Source organism: Belonocnema kinseyi, chromosome 7, assembly GCF_010883055.1.
Source record: "Belonocnema kinseyi isolate 2016_QV_RU_SX_M_011 chromosome 7, B_treatae_v1, whole genome shotgun sequence".
Taxonomy (NCBI): Eukaryota; Metazoa; Arthropoda; class Insecta; order Hymenoptera; family Cynipidae; genus Belonocnema; species Belonocnema kinseyi.
In genome coordinates, this window is record NC_046663.1 from 10899463 (window position 1) to 10925985 (window position 26523).

At 23.0% G+C, this 26523-nt stretch overlaps 1 protein-coding gene across 6 annotated transcripts in view; it reads right to left on the bottom strand.

Annotated features, from left to right (window-relative positions):
- The window catches only part of LOC117177557 (triple functional domain protein), a 293847-nt gene that overhangs the window by 189835 nt on the left and 77489 nt on the right, over positions 1-26523 (bottom strand). For all 6 annotated transcript variants that reach the window (XM_033368361.1, XM_033368360.1, XM_033368359.1 and 3 more), the window contains 4 exons: positions 20882-21117; positions 13800-14104; positions 8374-8620; positions 913-1104 (listed from right to left, as the gene is read on the bottom strand). In XM_033368361.1, coding sequence (XP_033224252.1) covers positions 913-1104; positions 8374-8620; positions 13800-14104; positions 20882-21117 — 980 coding nt within the window. The remainder of the gene's footprint in view (positions 1-912; positions 1105-8373; positions 8621-13799; positions 14105-20881; positions 21118-26523) is intronic.

A 26523-nucleotide genomic window follows, 5' to 3' on the forward strand; every position in this document is an offset into this window, starting at 1 on the left:
TTAAACTCTTCTTTTTTAATTCGTCCTTTTGAGTTGAAAATTTAACTATTTTGGGCAGGAAATTTAATTATTTTTGTAAACAATTCTTCATAAGTCAAAAATGTACTTTTTGCCGTTGAAAGTTAAACTCTTTTTGTTGTTGAAAAATCCTTTTTTTTGTTGAAAATTCAACTGTTTTTATGAAAATGCAACTATTATGGTAAAAAATTAATTTCTTGTCAAAAACTCATACTTTGATATTGAAAATTAAACTATTTTTGTTGTTTAAAATACGTTTTTAGGTTGAATTTTTAACTATTTGGTTGAAAATTCAACTGCTTCGTTGAAATTTCGCCTTTTTTTATCTAAAATTAAACTATTTTTGTAGAATTTTTTTTTTTTTTAATTTACGTTCTGGTTATGAAAATTTAAGTTTTTTGTGGTTGAAAATTCGTCTTTTTGGTTGAAAATTCAACTGTTTGATCTTTTTGTTGAAAATTCACATTCTGATGTTGAATATTCAAGTCTTTCGTTCAAATTTCCCCTTTTTCTACATAAAATTAAACTATTTTTGTAGAATATTAATTTTTTTTCATAATTTACGTTCTGGCGATGAAAATTAAACTCTTTTTTTCTTTAAATTCCTCCTTTTGAGTTGAAAATTTACCTGTTTTGATGGAAATTCAACTATTAAATGACAAAAAATGAATTTTTTGTTAAAAACCCATACCTTTATATTGAAAATTAGACTATTTTAGTTATTTGCAAATCGTATTTGGCTTGAATATTCAATTATTTGGTTAAAATTGCGACTTTTTGGGTAGGAAATTCGATTATTTTTGTGAAAAAAATTAGTTATTTGTCAAAAATGTATGTTTTGTCTGTACTAATAGACACTTCCTTAATTTTTATATCAGGATTTAAAAAATATACCTGAAGGTCCTTCAACAGCAGCTGATACTTCGTAATCCTCTGCACTGGTTTGATTAAGTACGCAGCAATTGGATGTTCGACTCTGTGCTTTCGTTGTAAATCTTCGAACCAATTGCCGCCATGCGCAACCAACAATTGATTGCTCTCTGGCTTGTTCTTACAGTACATCACATACATGTCGAACTTTGCAGCCTGCAATAGGATATACCCAGGTTAAATAATTCGGAAAATTACTATTTACAATTTTTCAGGCCTGCTACACAAGTCTGGGTTAAAAAATTCAATGCCTTGTTAAATAGGGTAGCTCAAAATTAATTGTTTGGGTAGCCCCCAATTTCATTCTAAATCCGAAAAAAGAAATTCCATATTTTAAAAATTTTTTTATCACCTTTTTGAGTTTTTGGAATTATTTTTTAGGGTTTGAAAAAATGTGACGGGAAAGTATGGGGGCCTGTAGAGAATTGTCCAACGAAGAATTTATGTATCATATATATGGGTTTTGAGGCCCCTAACACACCCCCACGAGTACCTGAAAACTACCCTTAAAACCAAAAATGTCAATTCTTCATGAAGTCGACATTTCGAGCACTTTATTCTGGTCTTTTTTCACTTAAAATTATTAATATTGGTTTAATCGTCTAATAATTAATTTATCAGTAATATTTAAGTAATAATTTTTATTACAAAATTTTGTTTAAATAACATTAATCAAACAATGTTGATAAATAATCCACTGAAGAAATATTAATAATTTTTTAATAAAAAAATTATTTACAGAAATTCCATTTGTTTAAAATATTGGAAATTAATGAACTAATATTAATAAATATTCCACTAGACAAATAGTAAGAATTTTTAAGAACAAAAAACGAAATTTCGAAAAAAATCGTTTAAACAAACCTCATTTGTTAAAATAATGAAACATTAATTAACCAGTGTTAATAAATATTCTACTAGACTGACAGTAATAATTTTTAAGGAAAAAAACGAATTTTAGAGAACAAAATTATTTAAACAAATTCTTTTTCTTTAAATAATTGAAAATTAATTAACCAATTATAATAAATAGCACTAGACTAATATTAATAATTTGAAGTAAAAAAATACAAGAATACAGTGTTCAAAAGGTCGATTTTATGAAAAATTGTCATCTTTTTCAAACCCAAAAAAATTATTCCAAAAATTCAAAAAAGTGATTTTCCCCATGCATTTCAAAACCGGCACCTGTTCAAAATAAAAAAAAAAATTAAGGAATATCCTTTTTCGAATTTGGAATAAAATTGGGGGCATCGTTGCTTTCTAGCATGCAAAAAAAATTTGCCATGCATTTTTGGACGACCCTATTGTTCAGACTTTCTAGGTCGACTTTTTAAAAAATCGAGTTTGCAACCTAATTTATCAACAATTTCTTGCAAAATTATTATTTAATGCAAACTCTAGTTTTTTAATTGTTTATGATAATATGACATCCTGCGAACATTTTAGGGTAGATAAAAATAATCGGAAGGGCACTACTGAAAAAAAATCGATTTCCATGTTATAATTTTCAATTTTTTAAACTGAATAATCAATCAATGGATTACAATTTTTTCAAAATTATATAATTTCAAATATTTTTAAGTTTAAGACATTTAAAATTGAACGATTATATTTTTTATGAATGGAACACATATTAAATTACAAAATAACTTATTTTAATTTTAAATAGTTTAAAAATCCTTAAAAATGTATTAGAATTTCATGTCAAAACCTTGAAAAATCATATTTTTTACGTACTTTTTAAAAATTTTTATATTTTTTGTGAAATTTCTTCAGAACTACTAAACACTTTTTAAATTGATTCGAAATTTCCCTACAATTTTTTTTTGTAAATCCCGCTAAATTAAAAAAGAAAATTCTTAAAATCGTCCTCATTTATTTTTGAAAATTTTCTAAATCTTTTTAAATATTCTCTTAATATTAATTATTCAAAATATAAAATCATTTTCCAATTTTTTCTTAAAATATTAGGTGTTCAGTTGTTACTTATCATTAAAACTCAAGAATTTGACTTGGAAATTAAATTTTTTTAAATAAAATAATTTAAATTTTAACGCTCAAAGTTTAGTTTTTTTATTAGTTTTGAATATAACATTTATAATTACTCATTTTAAATGAATTTCCATATATTTCAAAATATTAAGTATTTGATTTTTTTCTTAATTAAAAATTTTCAAATTGAATGGTTTGAAACTGGAATATTCTAGACTGAAAAAAGATTTTAAATTTAATAAAAGCTTTTAATTATAAATATATTATTTTGAAGTTAATTAAAAATTGAAAATAGTTCATAAAGTTTCAATCAGTTCAATTTTTAACGCTAAAATCTGGAAATTCTTAAATTTTGAACTGATTCCGAAACGCCTTGTAAAGTCAATTATTATTCAATTTTTAGTTCTTAAAATATAGTTCAATTTTAAAGATCATTATTTTATTTTCACAGTTAATCAACTAACAATGTTTTTTTTACCCAAAATCAGTGATTTCAAACGCTACCAATATTTATTTTTTTAAGTCTTTAAAACTAAATTTTAAAACACTTAAAATTAAAATTAAGGCTTAAAAATTAAAACAATTTAACTAATGTTGTTAAAAAATCAGTTGAAATCAAACTTAAATAGACTTTTATTCTGAAAATTTGTACAATTTTTTCTACTGAATTTTCATAATATTATATTTTTAAAGTAAAAAAGACGCATTTTTTAGCAGACAGTTAAAATTTGGACAGAAAAGTTTATTTTCAGAAAAAGAGATGCATTTTTAAATAAAAAAGATAAATTTTCTACCATAAGAGATGAATTTTCATTCCACAAGGTCGAAATTTTAACAAAGAAGTTGAATTTTTGCCCCAAAAAGTTGACTTTAAAGTGATTGAATGTTCAACAAAATTATTTAACTTTAACAAAATATTTTAATGTTTCACCAAAGAGCTGAATTTTTAACCGACCAAAGTTAATTAAAAATTAATTAAATAAAAAAAAACAGGAATCTTCAACAAAATATCGCCAAACTTTCAACCAAAGTAATACATTTTCAAATAAAATGATGAATCTTCAATTGCAATGGTTAAATTTTCAACCAAAACTAAAAAATATCCATGGTCAACAAAAAATTGGATTTTCAGTTCAAAAATTAATTATCAGCTATGAAAAGAAGGATTTTCAACCAAAAACTGAATAGATAAATTTTAAGTTTAAAAAGTCATTTAATAAAAAAAAAACAATTTTTCAACAAAATAGTTAAAAATTCAACTGGAATAGTCCGATTTTCCGTACATAAAGTTAATTTTCAACGAAAAGAAAAAAAACAAATTTTCAACAAAAAAATTAATTTTCAATCAAACAGAGGAATTTTTACGTTAGTTGCATTTTTAACAAAACAATAAATGAAATTTCTACCAAAAGAGACGAATTTTCAAATAAGAAATACAAATTTTCAACATGTGTGTAATTTTCCACCAAGAAACATTTTTCTATTAAAAAAATATATTTAATCTAAAAAGAAGAGCTTTCTACTAAGCAGTTGAATTTTCTACGAAAAAAAGTAGAATTTTCAACCAAATTGTTGAATATTCAAACCGGAAAAAGATGAATTTTTAACCAAATTTTTTAACTTTCAATCCAAAAAGACCAACTTTTTACAACACAACTCAATTTTCCAGTTGAAAATATCAATTTTTAGCAATAAAGTTAATTTTCAAACAAATAGATGAGTTTCTATCAAAACATTTAAATTTTCAACCCAAAACGAACACTAATTTTTAAAAAATTAGAAAATTCGTACTCTGAAGCTAAAAAATGTTCCATTTTATACAATTTAAGGATCTTTAAAAAGGTTCAAATTTCATTTCTCGAAATCTTGAAACATCTACATGTTGTTTTACATTTATTCAAATATTAGGTTATTTTTAAAATTTTCCCAGAACTTATAAAAATCTTTTAAAATGTTACGAACTCTTCCTAATTTTTTTTAATCCTGCATACTTAACAATATTTTCTTAAAATCTTTCAGATTTATTTTCAATAATTTTGGAAATCTTTTTAAATATTTTTTATTCTTTTGAAGTCTTTCATAATTCTTAAAAAGCTTCGAATTTTTTTTTCGAACTCATTTCAAATTTTTAATTATTTTTTTTAACTTTTAATATTTCTTCAACTTAATCGAACTTTTTCTGAGGATAATAGGTGTTCAATTGTTATTTATACATCAAAATTGAACAATTTGACTTGTAAATTAAATTTTTTCAAATAAAAAAATTAAATATTGTAAAGTTCCAAATTTAGTTGTTAATATTTGACTAATAATTACTGATTTCACATTAAAAATCAAATAATTCTAAATATTAAGCCATTTTTACTTTTTGTAACAAATTTTTTTTTCAATTTTAAACTAATACAATTTTGTAAGTTTAATAAAAGCCTTTATAATTATGAATATATTGTTTTGAAGTTATTTTAAAATTGAAAATAGTTTATGAAGTTTCGGTTTATAAAAATCGGGCCTTTACATTTATTTAACTACTCAGAATTTCTATATGAAACAGTTTAATTTTTAACGTTAAAATCTGGAAATTTTTGAGTTTTAAACTGAATCACAATCATCTTGTAAAATCAATTATTATTCACATGTTAATCCCCTATTTAAAGTTCAATTCAAAAAATCATTATAACTTATATTCACATTTGATCAACTAAAAAGGATTTTTATCAAAAATTATTCATTGCAAATATTACTAATTTTTAATTTTTTAAATTATTTAAGACTGCATTTTAAAATTCTCTAACTGAAAAATATAAGTTTAAAAATTAAAATCCAAAAAAGAACATTTGTAAGGGAAACATTTTCGAATTACTCATTGTAAACTAAATGATATCATAATTCAAAACGATAAAAATTCAACTGATTCTTTTAAAAACTGTTGAAGTCGAACTTGGAGAGATTTTTTTCTCTAAAAATTTGTCTGATATTTTCGAGACATTTCGTTACACCATTTTTTTAAATTTTATACTTACAATTGATAAGCTGAAAAGGTATTTTTATCAAAAATTGTTAATTTCAAACGCTATTAATTTGTTATTTATTAATTCTTTAAATCAGCATTTTAAAATTAACTGAAAAATGTACGCTGAAAAATGAAAATCTAAAAAAGAACATTTTCAAGTGAAAGATTTTCGAATTACGCATTATAAACTAAATGATATCATAATTCAAAAATATAAAAATTCAACTAATTATTTTTTAAACTGTTGAAATTACACTTGAAAAGATTTTTTTCTCTAAAAATTTGTCCAAGATTTTCGCGAAATTTCGTTACACTATTTCTTTAAATTTGATATTCACATTTGATAAGCTAAAAAAGGATTTTTATCCAAAATTTCCGATTTTAAATACTAATAATTTCTAATTTCTGAAGTCTTCAAAACTACATTTTAAAATTCTTTAATTCAAAAAATTCTTAAAAATGAAAATCTATAAAAGAAAATTTTTAAGTGAAAGATTTTCGAATTACGCATTATAAACTGAATATCATAATTGAAAAAATCAAAATTCAAATCATTATTAAAAAAAAACTGTTGAAATCGAACTTGGACAGATTTTTTTTTTCTCTAAAAATTTGTCTGTAATTTTCGAGACAGTGCATTATACAGGGTAGCCGTTTTAATTTACGAAATAAATTCCCGGTCATTTCCCGGTTAGCAAACATTTTTCAGGGTCAAGAAAATTTAAAAAATGGAACACTGAAGCTACAAAATTTTCCACTTGAGGTAATAAAAAGTGAGCTGAAAATGAAAGAACTCAAAGTGGAACTTTTCAAATTAAAATTTAGAAGTTTTTAATTTAAATTTTTTTATTAAAATTCTCAATAATTTACGCGTATAAAATTAAAGTTACTAACATTTTTCAATATACAAAAATATATATAAATCCACGTTATCATTTTCAATGTTCTAAATTAAAAAATCTATCAATGAACCTTACAATTTTTAAAATTATATAATTTTAAGGAATTTTAAGCTAGAAACATCAAATATTGAAAAATTAAAAAAATTTTAACTGAACACTTGTTAAATTAGAAATTCAATTATTTTCTTTTTAAATAGTTTAAAAATCCTTGGAAAGCTTCAAAATTTTATTTCGAAATCTTGAAGTTGTTTTAAATTGGTTTTAAATTTAAAATTATTTTGGAAATTTTTTCAGAACTTATATCTGTCAAAATGAATTGAATTTTTCTACAAAAATGCAGATTTCCGAAGATTTTAAAAGAAAAAAATTAGATTCCTTTCAAGAATTGTGAAAGGCTTCAATAGAATAAAAACATTTTCTTCAGATTCCTAGGCAAGTCAAAAATAATTTTTCAGTTTGAAAAATTATTTAAAGAGAATATTTAAAAAGTTTTTCAAAGATTTAAACGAAATTTTCAAAAAAGATTCTAGAAGATTTTAAGAAATCTTTCTAAAATTTGCATGATAATTTTTAATCTTTTTAAAACTCCTAAATATCTCTTAAAATTTCTACGAATGTTCATTTGTTAATTATACATTAAAATTTTTTAATTTTACTTACAAATTAAGCATTTTTCGAACTTTTAAATATTTGGTTTCAATTTACTTGTCTTGAGTAAAAATTCAAATATTGCTAAATATTCGATAATTAATATTCTTTTTAATTAAAAATTTCAAATTTAATGGGTTAAAAATGGAATATTTTAGACTGAAACAATATTTTAAATTTAATAAAATCCTTTAATTAAGAATATATTATTATGAAGTTATTTTTAAGTTGAAAATAGTTTATAAATTTTCAGTCACACGCTCACATTTGTTTCATGAATAAGACTTTCAAATTTAAACCGTTTAAGTTTTAACGTTAAAATCTTAAAATTCTTAAATTTTGAACTGGTTTAAAATCGTATTTTCAAAACGTTTTTGTTCACTTTTTATTACTTAAAGTACAGAGAAATTAAGAAAATTTATTTATTAAATAAAAATGTTTTTTATCCAAAATTTTCAACATCAAAGGCTTTTATTTTGTATTTGTTCAAGTCTTAAAGAAAACATTTAAAAATTCTTTCAATTAAAAATGTAAGTTTAAAAATAAAAATTTTAAATGGAAAATTTTTAAACTACAAAAATCTTAAATTACGCATTCTGAGCTAAATAATAGCATAATTGAAAAAACATAAAAATTCAATTAATTATTTCAAAACTGTTAAAACCAAACGTGGACAGATTTTTCTTTGACAAATTTATAAAATTCCCGCTAAATAAAAAAAAAAAAATTACTGTCATTTCCCGATTTTTCCCGGTCTCAAGAAACTTTTTTGTAGATAGCAATCTAATTAAAAATATTAAAGTTAAGGTAAAAACAATATAATTGAGGACTTTGATTGTATTTGAAATAATAAATAATAAAAATACTCACCCAGGTGACAAAACAATGTCCAACATCCTCAGGCATCGTCTCGTATTTCTCAAGTTCTCGCAAAAATATATCACAGTGAAAACGATAAATCTCTTCCATATTGCTGAAAATAATAGACTCTCGTCCTTGCAGGCCATGTGGAACATTTCCCCTCCCATTTCTAGTCTCCTCCAGAAAGCATCGTATACAAGTTTCCAAATCCTTGACATAAGTACGCTCCGTTTGTAGGAGTTCAGCCATTATAAATCTAAATTCAAAAAAAATTTCCTCATAAAGGTATCATGGTTTAGTGAACCATAAAAGAAGAATTTTCAATTCAAAAAGACGTTTTTTTAAAAAAGAAAACAGTTAAATTTTCCACCAAAAAACATATTTTTTTTTTAGGAAAATAGTTAATATTTCAACAAAATAGATACATTTTTTAAACGACATGGATTAAAACTCAACTAAAAACAGTTAAATTTTCACCCTTATATATAAATTACAAAGCTGAAAAAATCGAATTTTTTAGAAGACAGTTTAATTTTTAACCCGAAAAGATGAATTCTCAGGGTGGCTATTCGGCGAACATTTTCAAATTCCCGATTTTTCTCGGTCCAGTTCATTAATTTTTCGGGTTTAGTAAAAGTAACATATTCATAGTTGCCGTAAAAGAAATATCATTTATTTTAATTTATGACGTTCGTTACAAACTACCTTTAAAACAACCGAGAAAAAAATAACAACATTATTTAATTTTTAAATAAAATTATGAATCTTTAACTGGAATACTTCAATTTTCAACTATAAAATATGAATTTTTAAATAATAAAATCAATTTTAAAGAACTTTTCTAGAACAACAAAAAAAACACCATTTTTAAAAAAAATACATGAATTTTCAATTACAGAAGACAAATTTTAACCAAATAGTTGAATGTTCAACTAAAAAAAATTCATTTTCAACAGAAAATGGAATAGTTACATTTTTAATTGAAAACAAAATGTCAACAAATGAATTTTCTATTAAAAAAATAATTTTTACTAAAAAAGATAAATGTTAACCAAAAATTAAATAAGTTTTAAATTTTAAAAAATCAATGCTTAACCAAAAAATATGAATTTTCAAATAAATATAATTCATTTTTTCAACAACAAAAAAACTCGAATAATTAAATTTTCACTTCCAAAATGAATGATCAACCAAAGAGATGAATTTTTATCTAAAATTATGGAATATTCAACTGGAATAATATTTTCTTTAAAAAAAATAATAATTTCGAACAAAAAAAGAAACGATTTTTTAACAAAATTGATCAATTCTCGACAAAAAATGTATTTTCATCGAAAGAATCTACAAGTTTTCAATCAAATAGAGCTCATTTTTCAAACAAATAAACTTTTTTTTAATTAAAATGACGAAACTTTAGCCAAAAAAATTAAATTTAAGAAAAGAATTTAAATTTGAACCAAGTAATTTTGTTTACAAACTAAAGGATGATTTTTTAATTAAAATGATCAATATTGAACAAGAATATTTCAAATTTTAAGCGGAAAGAAAAGCTTTCGAATAAAGAGATTAACTTTCAAAGGAAAAGATCATTTTCTACCAAATAAGTCGATTTCTTAACAAAATACGTGAATTTTCAAACAGAAAAAATCAATTTCAGATCAAAAATGAGACAGTTAAGTTTTCTTTCGAAGAAATTAATTTTCAACCAAAATAATGAATCTTTAACTGGAATAGTTAAATTTTATACTTAATAAAAAAGTGATTTTTTTTACCATAAAGTATTTTGCAACCAAAAACGGTTATTCAACCAAAAAGAAGAATTACAAATAAAATGCTGAATTTCAACAGGAATAGTTAAATTTTTAGTTGAAAAAAAATTAATTTTCAATCCTAGATGATTTTTTAAGCAAAAACGATTAATCTTAATTAGAAAAGTGATTTTTTTAAAAAGTAGTGCAAGAAAATAACTTTCATCAAAAATACAAACTAAATTTCAAACAAATAGTTCGATTTTCAAACAGAGTGATAAATTTTAAATCAGAAAGATACATTTTTAACTAGAATAATTGAATTTTTAACCGAGATAAATTTTCAACCAAGAAGATACACTTTTGGCAAAAAAGATGAATTTTCAACTAAAAAAGATAATTTTTGAACTAAAAATTGAATCATTAAATTTTTAAACGAAAAATTAATGTTCAGCCAAAGAGATGCATTTTTAAAAATCTAGAATTAAGGAATATTCAATTGGAATACGTTATATTTTAAGTTAAAAAATTACTTTTATAAAAAGAACTAACTTTCCTTCAAAATAAATAACTTATAAAAAAATAGTTAGATTTTTAAACAAAGTGATGAATTTTTAACTAAAATTATAGAATATTCAACTGAAATAATAGTTTCAGTTAAAAAAAATAATTCTCAACCAAAGAAGAAGCAAATTTTCGGCAAAAAATTTTTTTGTCATCCAAAGAATATATATGTTTTCAATGAAATAGCTCATTTTTTAAGCAAAGAAATGAATTTTTAACAAAAGAGTTGAATTTTTAATAAAGAAATTCCTTTTCGAACCTAAAAGATGAATTTTCAAATAATCTGATAAATATTTAACTACAATATTTAAATTTTTAACTGAAAAGAAAATTTTTTAAATAGGGAGATGAACTTCAAAAAAAAAAACATTTTCTATCAAAAAAGTTGTTTTCTTTAAAGAAAATGTGAATTTTCTAAACGAAATAGTTGAATTTTCAATTCAAACAGACAAACTTTTATCCAAATTGTGGAATTTTGATCTAGAAAAGGTCAATTTTTAACCAAATTTAACAGAAATAGTTAAATTTTATACTTAATAAAAAGATGCATTTTTAACCATAAAGATTAATTTTGTAGAAAGAAGGACCAATTTTCCTCAACGTACATAAATTTTCAAACAAATAGTTAAATTTTACGTTAAAAATCTAGTTCTTAATGAAAAATGAAAAAACGGATTCTCAGAAAAATCCATAAATTTTCTACTGAAATAGTTGAATTTCTAGTTAATGAATTTCTTTTCAACAAAGTAGTCACATTTTCAAAAAGAGATGAATTTTCAATAAAAATAATGAATTTTCGAACAAAAAAATTAATTTTTAACGAAATAATTGAACTTTTAACAGTAAACAGTTATAATTTTAACTAAAAAAATTAAAATTCGCAACGAAACAGTTGTTTACAACCAAAAAGTTGTTCAACCAAAAAAATGAATTACAACCAAAATGCTGAATCGCAACTGGAATAGTTAAATTTTAAATCAGAAAATTGAATTCTTGAAATAAAAAAGATTAATTTTTTACGAGAATAATTTCATTTTTGACCAACGAGAATTATTTTCAAACAAGAAGATACATTTTTATAAAAAAAGATGAATTTTAAACCAAAAAAGATAATTTTTCAAGAAAAAATTGATCAATTAAACTTCTGCTGAAAAAAAAATAATTTTCCATCAAAGAGATGCATTTTTATTTTAAATTATGAAATATTCAATAGGAATAAGTAAAATTGTATGTTAAAAAAATTACTTCTATCAAAAAACTAACTTTCCACCAAACGAAATAACTTTAAAAAAAGCATTAGATTTTCAAACAAAGTGATAAATTTTCAACTAAAATTTTAAATGTTTAACCGAAATAGTTGAATTTTAAATCAGAAATATGAATTTTTAATTAAAATGATGAATTTTTAACTAGAATGATTACATTTTTGAACAACTAGATGAATTTTCAATCAAGAAGATTAAATTTTCTTTTAAAAAAGACGCTTTTTTCAGTAAAATGTACAAATTCTCAACAAAAAAAGTTAAATTTTCATATAAGAAAGATCAGTTTTCAACCAAACATGGAAGTTAAATTTTCAGTTAAAAAATTAATTTTCCATAAAAAAATTTCAAGCAAAGTGATAGATTTTTATCTAGAATGATGAATCTTTAACTTGAATAGAAACACTTTTAACCAACAAAAAAAAATTTTAGCAAAAGGGTTTAAATGTCAACCAATTGGTTTTATTTTCAACCAAAAAAATGAATTTTCTAACCAGAAGATTAATTTTCTATCAAAAAGAAAAATTTCACACAAAAAAAAAACATTTAATCCAAAAAAATCGTTTAAAAAAAAACACACAAATTGTTAACAAAATTCATACATTTTCAAATAAAAATGATAAATTGTCAATTAAAAATTTAATATTTAAATTTTCAGCTAAAAAGAACAATATTCAACGAAAAAAAAATCTTTAGAAAAATAGTTACATGTTCCAACAAAGTGATGATTTTTCAACTAAAATTATGAATCTTCAACTGGAATAGTTACATTTTTAATTTTTACCAAAAATACTAAATTTTGGACTAAAAAAAAGAAATTCGTCTAAAAATTGAAAATTTACATTTTCAGTTTTTAACTGGAATAGTAGTTATAAAAAAAAATTTGACAAAAAAAATGTAAGCAAAAAAAATCATTTTTATAAAATAAGACAAATTTTCAACAAAATACATAAATTTTCAACTAAAAATGATAAATTGTCAACCAAAAATTTAATATTTAAAAGAAATAATCTTTAGAAAAATAGTTACATTTTCCATCAAAGTGATGATTTTTCAACTAAAATGATAAATCTGCAACTGGAATTATTAAATTTTTAACCAATAAGATGAATTTTCAACCATGCAGAAAAAGATCATTTTCAGCCAAAAGGAAACTAATTTTTACCAAAATAGCTCATTTTCTAACCGAAGTGATGTGTTTTCAATCAAAATTATAAATCTTTAACAAAAAAAAAAATTTTTTTTATCAAAAGAGTTTAACTTTCAACCAAGTAATTAAATTTTCGTTCCCAAAAAGATAAATTATGAAGGAAAGAACTTTTCAACATTAATAGAATCGTTAACTGAGAAAGATTTTTGAGTAAAGAGAGATAAAAAATGGCAAACAAACTGTTGAATTTTCATGAAAAAATATAATATTTTTAACCAAGAATATTAACTTTCTATCCAAAAGAATGAATTTTCAACAAAAGACTTAAATGATCAACTAAGAATGATAAATTTTGTAACCAGAACTAAAATAGTTAATTTTGTAGTTAAAAACCTTAACCCTCAAAACGGCACAATTCAATACAGCATACGTAGACGGCTTTAAGCGAATTTCTTTTTTTTTGCAATGTTAATATTAAATATTTAACATATTGAACATATAATAAACATCAAACATATATTACGCATATTTAAAATATATATTTAATCTAGTGGGGCTAAACCGCTGCAGCTGTGCCTGCATAAATGCCAACAAACTGAAAAATTTTCCGGTGCGAATTCGCACCAGTGTGCCCATTGAGAATTAATTTCACACGAACAACCTTGCTGCGCTCCCTGAAATTAATGCTAAGGAAATAAAGCAAAATCTTACTCTTTTCGTCTAGCGGATCTCCTCTTTTCCTCGTTCAGCTCCTTCAAGTCCTTCCCTTTGATTTTCTCCTCTAACAACGGATCCGAATTTCTGTCAATAGATATATCTTTGTGACTTTCATCGGACTGTATTCCCAAATCGTCCTCAATCTGAGCTTTATAACAGTCCATCCGCATGCTGAACTCCTTAAATCGTTGATCTACTTCCGCGACATATTGCTTGATTGCGGCAATGTGAAAATGATCCTTATCTAGTGCAATTTTGTCCGCAAGTTCAAACAGCAGCTTCACTCTTTCTCTCGTTTCCTGAAATAATGAAAGCGATTCAAAATCACCACCGTTTGGAATTCTGTGCCACTTGGCAAAGTATCTCGTCAATTCTACGCAATGTGCCAGGAAATGACGCCATCGGATCTCTTTAGATCTCATAAATGTTGCTTTTATTCTATAATCAGGGTGGCCATTTTAAGGCATAAACTAAAATTATACAAAAATTTTTGTTTAAACTACATTTCTTTTGCCAAAAACAGCGAAAAAAATGACGAATTTTTTGTTTTATTCTGCCCTTTTGTTATTTTCTCATGTATATTAAAAATTATAGTTTCATGGGTTGCTGCAGTTATACTGAATCTAAAACTATCTGATTGTTCTGTTTCAGGTCAATCGTTATCGACATTTTTTATTAACACGGCACACTTTCCTACTTTTCGAGGAGTTGACTTTGGCTGCAGTTTTCGAGCGTAAAAAGTGTATAAAATTAATTTAAAAAATTTGTAAATACATTTAAAAAGTGTATTTATTATGCTCTACAGACAATACATTAATATATTTAATTTTACTACCAAAAAAATTCACAAAAATATCTTTTTTTTTCAAGCGTTCAAAGTAGAATACTGCTTTAATCAACCATATAAATTCCCGGTCATTTCCCGGTTCGCAAACATTTTTCGGTCAATGAAATTTAAAAAATGAAACACTAAAGCTAAAAAAATTTCATTTAAGGTAATAAAAACTGAGCTACAAATGAAAACTCTCTAAGAGAAACTGTCAAATTTTGAACTTTTAAAATTGAAATTTAGGTTTTTAATTTAAAAGTTTTGTAATCAAATTCTCAATAATTTACGCGTATAAAATTCAAGGTACTAACATCTTTCGAAATAAAAAATATATAAACCCACGTTATAATTTTCAATGCTCTAAATTAAAAAATCAATCAATGAATTTTGAAATTTTTTAAATTATATCATTTTAAGGAATTTTATGCCAAAAAAATGAATATTGGAAAATTTACTTGATTTTTAACTGAACACTTCTTAAATTAGAAATTCAATTATTTTCTTTTTGAATAGGTTAATCATCCTGGGAAAGCTTCAAAATTTTACTACAAAATCTTGAGAAATCTAGAAGTTGTTTTAAATTTTAAATTATTTTTGAAATTTTTTCATAACTTCTAAATATCTGTAAAAATGAATTGATTTTTTTTTTACAAATTTCAGAAAATTCTGCAAATCTTTAAAAATTTATTTACAATTTGAATTTTCTTAAAATTGACAGGAAAATTAAAAATAATTTTTCATTTTGAAATATTATTTTAAGAGAATGTTTAAAAAGTTTTTCAAAGATTCAAACAAAATTTTCAAAAAAGATTCTAGAACATTTTAAGACAACTTTCTAAAATTTGCATGATAATTTTTTATCTTTTTAAAACTCCTCAATATCCTTAAAATTACACAAATTTTTTTCCTATGTCAAACAATTCAGTTAAAGATTTTTTACTTTTAAATATTTATTTATTTAGCAAATAAAAATGTTTTTAATCCAAAATTTTCACCAACAAAGACTTTTATTTTTTATTTGTTCGACTCTAAAAAAGCATTTAAAAATTCTTTACATTAAAAATGTGGGCTTAAAAAAAAACATTTTTAATGTAAAAAAATTTTGAATTGCGCATTGTAAGCTAAATAATAGCGTAATTTAAAAATAGAACAATTAAACTAATTATTTAAAACCTGTTGAAATCGAACGTGGACAGATTTTTTTTCTACAAATTTGTAAAATTCCCGGTCAATAAAAAATTCACTGTCATTTCCCGGTTTTCAGGGTCTCAAAAACTTTCCGGTTCCCGGTTTCCAAATATTTAAATTTTGAGAACAATGAAATCTTCTGAATTTGATTGCTTGCAATTATTGAAATCACCAAAATTGAAATTCAAGCATAAAATCCTATGAATTTGTAAATTATATTTGCAAAAATGAAATTTATTGTTAAACCCACTATTATTTTTTTAAGTTATAAGGGAAAATTAAAAAAGAAACGATATTGTTAGGAAATTCCATATTATATTGATAATTTTGCATTCTATCGATTTTGAATTAATAAAATATGTTATTATGTATATTAAAAACCGAATTAAGAGAAGAATTATTTGGATGTTCTCTTAGAATAATTTTCCGTTCCGAAAAAAACATGTAGATACTTTCAGTGAAAGAGAAAAATAAATTAGTCAATAATAATCGCAATAATTGAAATTAAACTCTGATTAAAAATATTTGCATCGATAAAAGAAATCTTTCGACATTAATTAATATTTTACAAATTCTGAAAAAATTAATAAATTTCTTTCATCACGATCAATTTAATTTGGAATTATTCTTAAATCCCAGTAATTTCTACATACTTTTAATGTTTTAAAAATAAATTAAATTCCAAATTGGCGTACGTCCGTATCCATTTTGTTTTTTTTTTTAAGATTGAATTCATCAATTTGCATTATTTTCGAATGAAACAACTTTACTCTAAGCCATTTTCATTCAAATATGGCTGAAGTTGGAGTTAATTTATTTTTTTCAACGCTTCCAATTTCATATTTTTTACTTCTAAATGTGATTAAGTTAGAATTAAAATATAATAATTTAAACGCATTTCTAGTTGGCTCAAAATTTTTAGTCAATTCAAAATGAAAATCTATTAATTTTAATAGAAATACAAATCCAGCAATTCAAATAATATTCTAGCAATTTTTATTATTTATAATTGAATCATAGCCAATTAAAAATAAAAATCTAGCAATTCAGATAGAATCTTAAGAAATAAAAGTCATTCAACTAGAGTTTTTGTTAATTCCAGTGGAATTCTAATCAATTATAAATAAATTCTAGCAAATTTAAACTGAATCCTAGTTCATTTAAATGTAAATCTAGCTATTAAACTAGAATTCTTGTTAATTTAAGTAGAATCCTGATCAATACTAATTAAATTCTAGCAAAAACCAACTTAATTCTAATTAATTCAAATTAAAATCTATCCATTCAAATAAAATTCTAATTAATAAAGCAAGAATGTTAGTCCACTTTAAATGATTGCAACTCGAAGTAAGATTCTAGTTTATTTTAACTGCGTTATAGGTGATTCTGCAATTAAAACTTAATTCTAGTTAATTAAATATCAAATCTAGTAACTTAAATTAACTCATTTTAATAATTTAAGGCGAATAAAAAAATCCAATTCAATTAAAAAGAGTTCAAATACATGAAAAAAATCATGAAATTCAGTAAGTTTGAAACGAGTTTAAAAAAATTAAGGAAATTAAAAAAAAATTGTATAAAATATACAAGAATAAAAGATAGTTTTAAAAGCCTTTAGGACGAATTAAACAAAATCTAAAAAAAAAATTAAATTCAGAATTCAAAAGAATTCAAGATAAATAAATAATAATATATTTATTCTGGAAAATTTATTAAAATACGTTGAAATCTTTCATAGTCCCTCAAAATAAAAATTCTCCTTTTTTACATCAAATAATGAAACAAACGTGTGTGATACAGGTAAAAAATTAGCCATTTCATTTTATATTGGCGAAAAATTTCTAAAGAAAGCCAAATCGTACATAAATAAAAATCTTCAATTTTTTGCAAACATGAGTCGTCTTTGTGAAATCTTTAGTAATATCTTTAAGTCTTTGTAATGTCTTGGAAATCATTGAAATATTTTGAAATCTTTGTGAAATCTCTATTTAATCTCTGTTTGCGAAAGCTTTTGCAATTGTTCAAAATCATTGAAGTCTTTTGAAATATTCTCAAATGTGTTGAAACCTTTTGAAATCGCTTAAAATATTTGAAATCTTTTGAAATTCTTTTGAAATCCTTATGTATTCTTAAAAGAAATTGTGAAATCTTTTCAAAGTCTTTTGTATTCGATTGATATCACTGGAATATTTAAAATATTTATACGAAAACTTTGTGAAATTTTTAAATATCTTTATAAAATCTTTGTGATATTTGAGATCTGGTACACTTGTTGGAATATTTGAAATTCCTGAAATGTTTTGAAATCCTTAAGAATTCTTGAAAATGTTTTAGAAATTTTTTGTAAACGTTTGAAATCTTGTCAAACATTTTTAAATCGTTTAAAAATAAAATAGTTCAAATCCTTGAAATCTGGTGTATTACACCCTTGTTGAAATCTTTGAAATTCTCGTATTGTTTTGAAATCTTTATGAATTTTTTATGAAATCTTTGAAACTTTTGTTAAATCTTTTGACAACTCCTAAAAAAATTTGAAGTTATTTAAATTCTTTGAAAGTTTTAAAATCTTTGTCCAATGTTCAAAATCTTGGTGAATTCTTTGTTAATTTGTTGGAATTATTTAAATTATTCCAAATCTTAGTGAAATCTATTGATATTTCCTAAAAAAATTTTAAATTGTTAAAAATCTAATTGTTTAAAATATACACGTTTTAAAATATTTCAACTTTTTGTAAGTTTAAAAATCTTTGTGAAATGTTCGAAATCTTTGGGGAATTTTCGTGAAAACTTTTTTATCTAGTGTACACGCTTTTTTTTGAATGTTTAAAATCCTTGAAATCATTGTGAAAGATTTTGAAATGTTTATAAAATCTTTCTTGAATCTTTGTTTGGAAAATCTTTTGTATTTGTTGAAGTCATTGAATTATTTGAAATATTTTGAAATCTGATAAAATGTTTCAAAAAATCTCTTGAAATCGTTTCAAATATTTGAAATTTTTGAAATCTGGTGTACTGTACACTTTTTCAAATCTTTGAAATCCTTTAAATCTTTAACGTTTTAAAATGTTTGTGAAATTGCTGTGAAATCTTTATTTGAAATCTGCAATAAACAAAAGATAAATTATATATTGACGAATAAAAAAAATGTCAGCAGCAAGATTTTTTCTAAACGAGTTGATTCTTTCATAATAGGCTAAACGATTTAAATTACTCATCGCATTTCGCTAAAATTACTGTTTTAAAAGAAAAAAGAAAAAAAAAGAATAATTTAAATTCAAGGGTTTTGTGAAAAACTGAAGGAGATTTCCAGGTTTTCAAGGTTTTAAAAAACCAAGGAAAATTCCAGGTTTTCAAGGTCACGTATACCGAAATTCGGAGAAATTCTTTTAAACAGCATGAAAATGTGGTTAAATCCCTTAAAATCATTAAAATGTTTGGAAATCTTTACAAAAAACTGTTAATCTCTTGCCAAATTGAAATATTTTGAAATGCCTTCAAATTAAATTGCTGAAAATCAAATAAAAATTCCTTAGAATCTTTTAAAATAACCTGAAATATTTTAAAATCCTTAAAATCTTTTAAAATCCCATGGCCCTTTTAAAGCAATTCAAAATTCATACGAATTTCTAAAAATACCCAAAAATATGATAAAAAATAAATATTTCAAATCCTTTTCAATCTTTTAAAATCCATTGCAATTTTTAAAGCTCATGAGAATTCTTCTAAATGATTAAAAATACACTAAAATTGGTTAAATCCCTTCAAATTATTGAAATTTCTTTAGAACCCTTTAAAATATCCGATTTTTTTTTAAATTTTTGAAATCCTAGAAATTCTTTTGAGAATGACTTCGAATATTTTAAAATACCTTAAAATATTTTAAATCCTTTGAAAGTCTCTAAAATTAAATTACCAAAATCAATGAAAAAATCTTTGAAATCTTTTAAAATATCCTAAAATATTTTGAAACACTTACAATCTTTCCAAATCTCTTGGCCTTTTTTTAAAGTAATTCAAGATTCATACAAGTTTCTAAAAGTACCCAAAAATATTTCAAATCCTTTAAAATACCTTAAAATTTTGGAAATCCCTTCAAATGATTGAAATCAATTGAAATTTTCTTGTAATATTTTTAATTATCCTAAAATTTATTTTAAACTTTCAAAATATCTTTAAATATAGTAAAATCTTTATAATACTACGAAATATCTAGAAAATGTCTTCGCATCTTTCAAAATACCAAAAAATAATCCAAATCCTTGGAAATTCCCTAAAATGAAACTACCAAAATCAATTTAAAATACCGTAAAATATTTTTAATCATTTAAAATCTTTTGAAATTCGTTGAAATTGTTCAGATCTCCTAAATTTTTTTCTAAATTCTTAAAAATACCCTAACATTTTTGAAATTCCTTCAAATTATTGAAATCCAATAAAATTTCCTTAGAATACTTTCAAATATCCAAGAATTCTTTAAAATCTTAGGAAATACTTAAAAATATTTGAAAATCTATTGAAACGTTTTAAGTTACCTTAAATTAAATTACTGAAAAGTAAGTGAAAATCCCTCAAATTTGTAAATAAATTCTTTGAAATACATTAATAACCTTTTTAAATCTCTTGGAATTTTTAAAAACATCCTAAAATCTTGATAAAATCGAGCCATATCTAGTAAATTCTAGAAAAAAAATGTGTACTTCTTATAATACTCTAAAATATTTAAAATCCTTTGAAATCCCTTCAAAATTTTTAAAGCTAAAGTGAATAAATTGATATTTTTATTTAAAAAAGTTCCTATAGTGACTATCTTTAAAAAGTCATCTGAGGAAAAACAAAAGAACAACAAAATTCCTTGATTTCCAGGGTATCTAAATATCTTTTCTATCTACCCACTCTTTATAGTTCTGATTTTTGGCACCAGAGGGCGAAATGGTCGACCAAAGTTCCCGCTAGTGGAATTTTTTTTCTTTAAAAATAGTGGCATCGTCAATAAAAAAAAAATAAATAAATAAAGTGTCAAATAGTGGCAATAGTGGAGTGAAAAATGTGCATTTCTCACCTTAACTCCCGCCTTGAAGGTGTTGTGTTCGTCAAGTAGCTGCTCATTCTCGGCACGGTTCTTGCCAACGCTGGTGTGCAATGTGAGATATTCTACCTTCTCTCTCATCCCTTCAAGAGTTTGCTTGGCGCTATGATCCAAAACAGAGTATTGGTGGCACTGGTCCAAGCGTTTTTTCCTTTGGGTCCAATACTCGAGTACCTTATTCTCTTTACTCAGCAGTTCCTCAAGAATACCTGCATTACACAGGATACATGTTCAAATCAACAGGGTTCTTTTTTTTTTATCAAACAAACATTTCGTTTTTTTTTAACAAACAAGCAAAAATATCAACAAAATATATCAGGGTATCTAGCGATTCTTAGGAACAAAATTCACGGTCTTTTCCAGGTTTTCCAGGTCGAGAAATCAAGTTTCTCCAGGTCTCCTTTTTTACATCAAATAATAAAATAACCGTTTATTATAAATTTGACAAAAATGAGCCGATTAATTTTTCATTGGCCAACAATTTCTTAATTTTTTAGGAACGTAAGTCGTCTTTGTGAAATCTGTGGGAATATTTTTTAATCTTTGTAAAGTCGTTGACTTAATTAATATCTTTAAAATGGTTTGAAATATTTGAAGTACTTTAAATCTTTATGAAATCTTGAAATTTCTGTAAAATCTTTGAGAAATCTTTTAGAATCTTACAATTTTTGTAAAATCTTTGAAATATTTGTGAAATATTTCTTTAATCTTTGAAATGTATTCAAATCTTTAAGATCTAGTGTAATTTCTTCGCAATCTTTTGAAATCATTATGAATTTTCTAAATTATTTATGAAATTTTTCTGAAATCTTTCGTATTCATTTACAATAATTAAAACATTCAAAACATTTGGGAAATATTCTATAAAAATTCGAAATCGTTTAAAATCTGGAGTACTGTTCCATTTTTGAAATCTTGGAAATTCTTTTAATCTTTTTAAATCTCGACGAATTCTTTATGATATCTTTTTAAAATCTCTGAAATTCTTGAAATTTTTTGAAATCCTTATGAAAATTTTAAAAATATTTGTGAAATATTTCGGAAACCTTTTGTATTTGTTTGAAATCATTGAAACATTCGAAATCAGTTTGAAATTTTTAAACAAAATTTGAAATCTTTATTAAATATTTCTGAAATCTTTCTTTAATCTTTGAAGTGTTTTTAAGTCTTTCAAATCTGGTGTACTTTTTGAAATTTTGAACATTCTTGAAATCTTTTGAAATCACTGGAATCTTTGAAACCTTTGTGAAATCTTTTGGAATTTAAACAAATTTGAAATCGTTTAAAATCTTTCATTGTTTTGAAATCTTTGAAATCTCGTGTACTACATAACAAAAATATTTCTTTTGTTTGTTTTTTTCACCAAACAAGAAAAAATTACAACAAAATAGTTAAATTTAAAACTAAAACCCCCAATTTTGCAACCATTAAGTTGAATTTTGAACCAAAAAAAAATTAATTTTCTACCAAAAAAGACGACTTGCCAACAAAGCAAATGAATTTTCAGCTAGAAAAGATTAATTTGCAACCTTATATTTGAATTTCAAACTAAAACAGATCAGTTTTGAAGCAAAAATGGAATAATTTAATTTTTTGTCGAAAAAATTAATTTTCTGCAAAGAAAAACAAACCACTGCTCAACCAAGGTGATCAAATTTTAAATACAACGCTCAATCATTAACTAGAACTTCATTGAAATACTTGAAATTTTTAAACAAAAAGATAAATTTTCAAACAAAAATATTGTTTTTTTACTAAACAAGAAAAAATATCAACATAATAATTAAATTTACAACTAAAAAAGACAATTTTGCAACCAATCAGTTCAATTTTGAATTAAAAAAGATTAATTTTCTATCAAAACAGACGATTTTTCAAACAAAGTGGAAGAATTTTCAACTAGAAAAGATACATTTTTCAACCATATATTTGAATTTTAAACTTCAATTTTGAAGCAAAAAATGGAAGACTTGAATTTTCTGTTAAAAAATTAATTTTCTGCAAAAAAACAACAAATTTTTAACCAAGGTGATGAAATTACAACTGAAATGCTGAATATTCAAAAAGAATGGTTGATTTTTTAACGAAAAGATGAACACAATTTTGCGAACAAACAATTGAATTTTGAACTAAAAAAATTAATTTTCTACCTAAAATCCGATTTATCAACAAAGTGTATACATTTTCAACTAGAAGAAATTAATTTTCAACCATATATTTTAATTTTTAACTTAAATAGATCAGTTTTTAAGCAAAAACGAAATGATTGAATTTTGTGTTGAAAAAATTAATTAATAATTTTAACTTCTAACTAAAATTATGAAAATTTCACTGAAATACTTGAAATTTTCACACAAGAAAATAAATTTTCAAACACACAGATTTAACTGTTTTTACTAAACAAGAAAAAATTTTAACAATATATATGAACTTAAAACAAAATAGTTCAATTTACAATTAAAAAAATACAAATTTGCAACAAAACAGTTGAATTTTGAACTAAAGAAGTTTAATTTTCTTCCAAAAAAGATGATTTTTCAACAAAGTGCATGAATTTTCAAATAGAATAGCTGAATTTCAAACAAAAAATATAAATTTGTAACAAAACAGTTTAGCTTTCAACCAAAAAGTTTCATTTTTAACTGAAATTATTAATATTTGAATGGAATACTTGACATTTTCAAACGAAAAGATACATTTTTAAACAAAAAAATATATATTTTTTTACCAAACAAAAAATTAAATTTACAACCAAAAAAGATCATTTGCGACCAAAAAGATTAATTTTATATCAAACAAGACAATTTTTATACAAAATAAACACACTTTCAACTAAATAGTTGAATTTTTAAAACTTTTTAACTAAAAAGATGAATCTTAAAATATAATGATGGCATTTTTTGCCAAAGAGATTAATTTTCAAACAAGAAAATTAATTTATACCAAATAAGACGAATTTTCAACTAAAAAGATCGTTTTTCAAAACCCAAAATGAGATCATTAAATTTTTAGTCAAAAAATGAATTTTCAACCAAAAAGATGAATTTTTTTCTAAAATTATAGAATATTCAACTGGAATAATACTTACATAAAAAAAGAGAAATTATATTTTTAAAAATTACACAAAAGAGTTTATTTTTCAACCAAGTGATGAATATTTACCTGAAATACTTTAATTTTCAACAACACCAAAAAACAAATTTTACTCAAAAGAGTTCATTTTTCAACCAAGTGATGAATATTTAACTGGAATAGTTGAATTTTGAACCAAAAAGAAGTATTTTATAACAATAAGTTTAACTTTAAAAAAAGAATCATTTTCTATAAAAAAAGTAATTTTTTCTTCGAACAAAATACGTACATTTGTAAGGAAATAAATGAATTTTCAATAAAAAAAAGACAAATTTACATTCAAATTCTTTAATTTTGAAATAGAAAAGGGCAATATTCAACTCAAAGTGGATAGGTTAAATTTTCAGTTAGAAAAATAAACTTTCAACCGAACTGATCAATTTTCCATAAACTAAATGAATTTGCAGAAAAATTGTTTGATTTTTAAATAAAAAATATCAATTTTCAACCAAATAGTTGAATTTTCATCCCAAAAAAGATGAAATTTTAACTAAACTGATAAATTTTCAACTAAAATCATAAATTTTCAACTGGAAATAGGTGAATTTTATACCTACCAAAAAGATGATTTTTCAAGTAATAATATTAATTTTTTACAAGAAAAAAAGGATGAATTTACCACAAATTACATGAATTTTCAAAAAAATAGTATAATTTTTAAATAAAAAAATATCAGTTTAAAACAAGAAGTTGGATTTTCAATCAAAACTTTTATTTTTTAAACGAAAAAAGTTCAATTTTCTACCAAAAAAGAAGACAAATTTCCAAAGAAAAATCTAAAAAAATTTATATTATTTCACAGAAATATTTCTTCTTCGAAATGCGAATTAAATTAATGCAACCCAATAAGAAAAATTAACTTTTTTTGGTTGAAAGTTCATTCTTTTCGATTGAAAAATCTATTATTCAATTTTTTGATAAGAATTCATCTTTAGTGGTTAAAAATTTATTACTTGATTAAAAATGAAATTATTTTGTTGTAAATTTAACAATATTGCTAAAAAATCATATAAACAGTATTGTAAAAAATTCGTATTCTTGGCTTAAAAATTCAAGAATTTGATTGAATTTTTTTCTTTCTTGTAACAAATCATTTTTGTTCGAAAATTCAACTATTTCTGTAGAAAATTCGAATTTTAGGCTAAAAAAATCAGCAATTTGATAGGAAATTGATCTATTTAGTTAAAAATTAACGTATTTTGCTTTAAAAAATCGTCTTCTTTAATATAAAATCAATGCTTTGTTTTAAAATAGAACTGTTTATTTATTTTTAATCAAAGGATTTTTGTTTCAAGTATTAACTATTCCATTTTTCGTTGGAAATTCATTTTTTTTCAAATTGATAATGAACTATTTTCTTTAATAATCATTTTTTTTTTTTTTTTTTGATAATTCAACTCTTTCGGTAGAAATTTTACCTAGTTTAGTTAACAATGCAAATAATTAAAAATTAATCTGTTTTTTTTTGTTTCAAATGAACTTTTTATTAAAGATTCGACTGTTTTGTAGAAACCTTGTATTTTCGGCTAGAAAAATCTGGAATTTCGTAGAAAATTGATCTCTTTTTAATTATAAATCAACGTATTTTGTGGAAAATTCGTCTGTTTTAGTACAAAATTAGTCTTCGTTTGTTAAAAATGTAAAAGTTTTTTATTTTGTAATAAAATATTTTTATTTTGAAATATCAATTATTACACTTTTTGTTGAAAATTCAATTCCATGGTTGAAATTTGAACTACTTTCTTAACAGCGAATTTTTTTGTTTAAAAATTCAACATTTTAGTTGAAAATTCGTTTCTTCTTTTGGTTAAAAATTAATTTTTCCAACTGAAAATTTAAGTATATTTTGTAGTCAACTCAATTGATAGTTAAAAATTGACATTAAAAAAAAAATAATATTCTTGGGAAGAAAATTTCAAAATTTGGTAAAAAAATGCAACTTTTTGGTACACAATTAAACTGTGTTGTAGAAATTTAATTTTTTTAAATTGAAAATTAATTCTCTTAATTAAAAACTTAACTTTTTTGTAAAAAAACAACAGTTTTTCTTTTGAATAAAAATACAACTTAAAAAAAATTGAATTTTTTTTAATATGAACTTATTATTTTTTTTCTTTTTTGACTAACAAATATTAATTTGATTAAAAATTCAACTATGTTGGTAAGCATTCACCTTTTTGGTTTTAAAAGTCATCTTTTTCTGTAGAATTATCATCTTTTTTTATTGTGCATGCAGCTGGCGAATTAAAAATTAATCTACTTCGGTTAAAAATTAACTTTTTGCTTAAAAGCTCACATTTTTGCGTTGAAAATTTAACTGTTTTATAGAAAATTCGTATTTTCGAATTAAATATTCGATAATTTGATGAAAAATGAAACTATTTAGTTGAATATTTATTGAAAATTCATCATTGTTAGTTGGTTAAAAATTCATTTAATTTATATAAAGGTTTTAAGAGAGGATGCATTGGTAAAGATTTTAA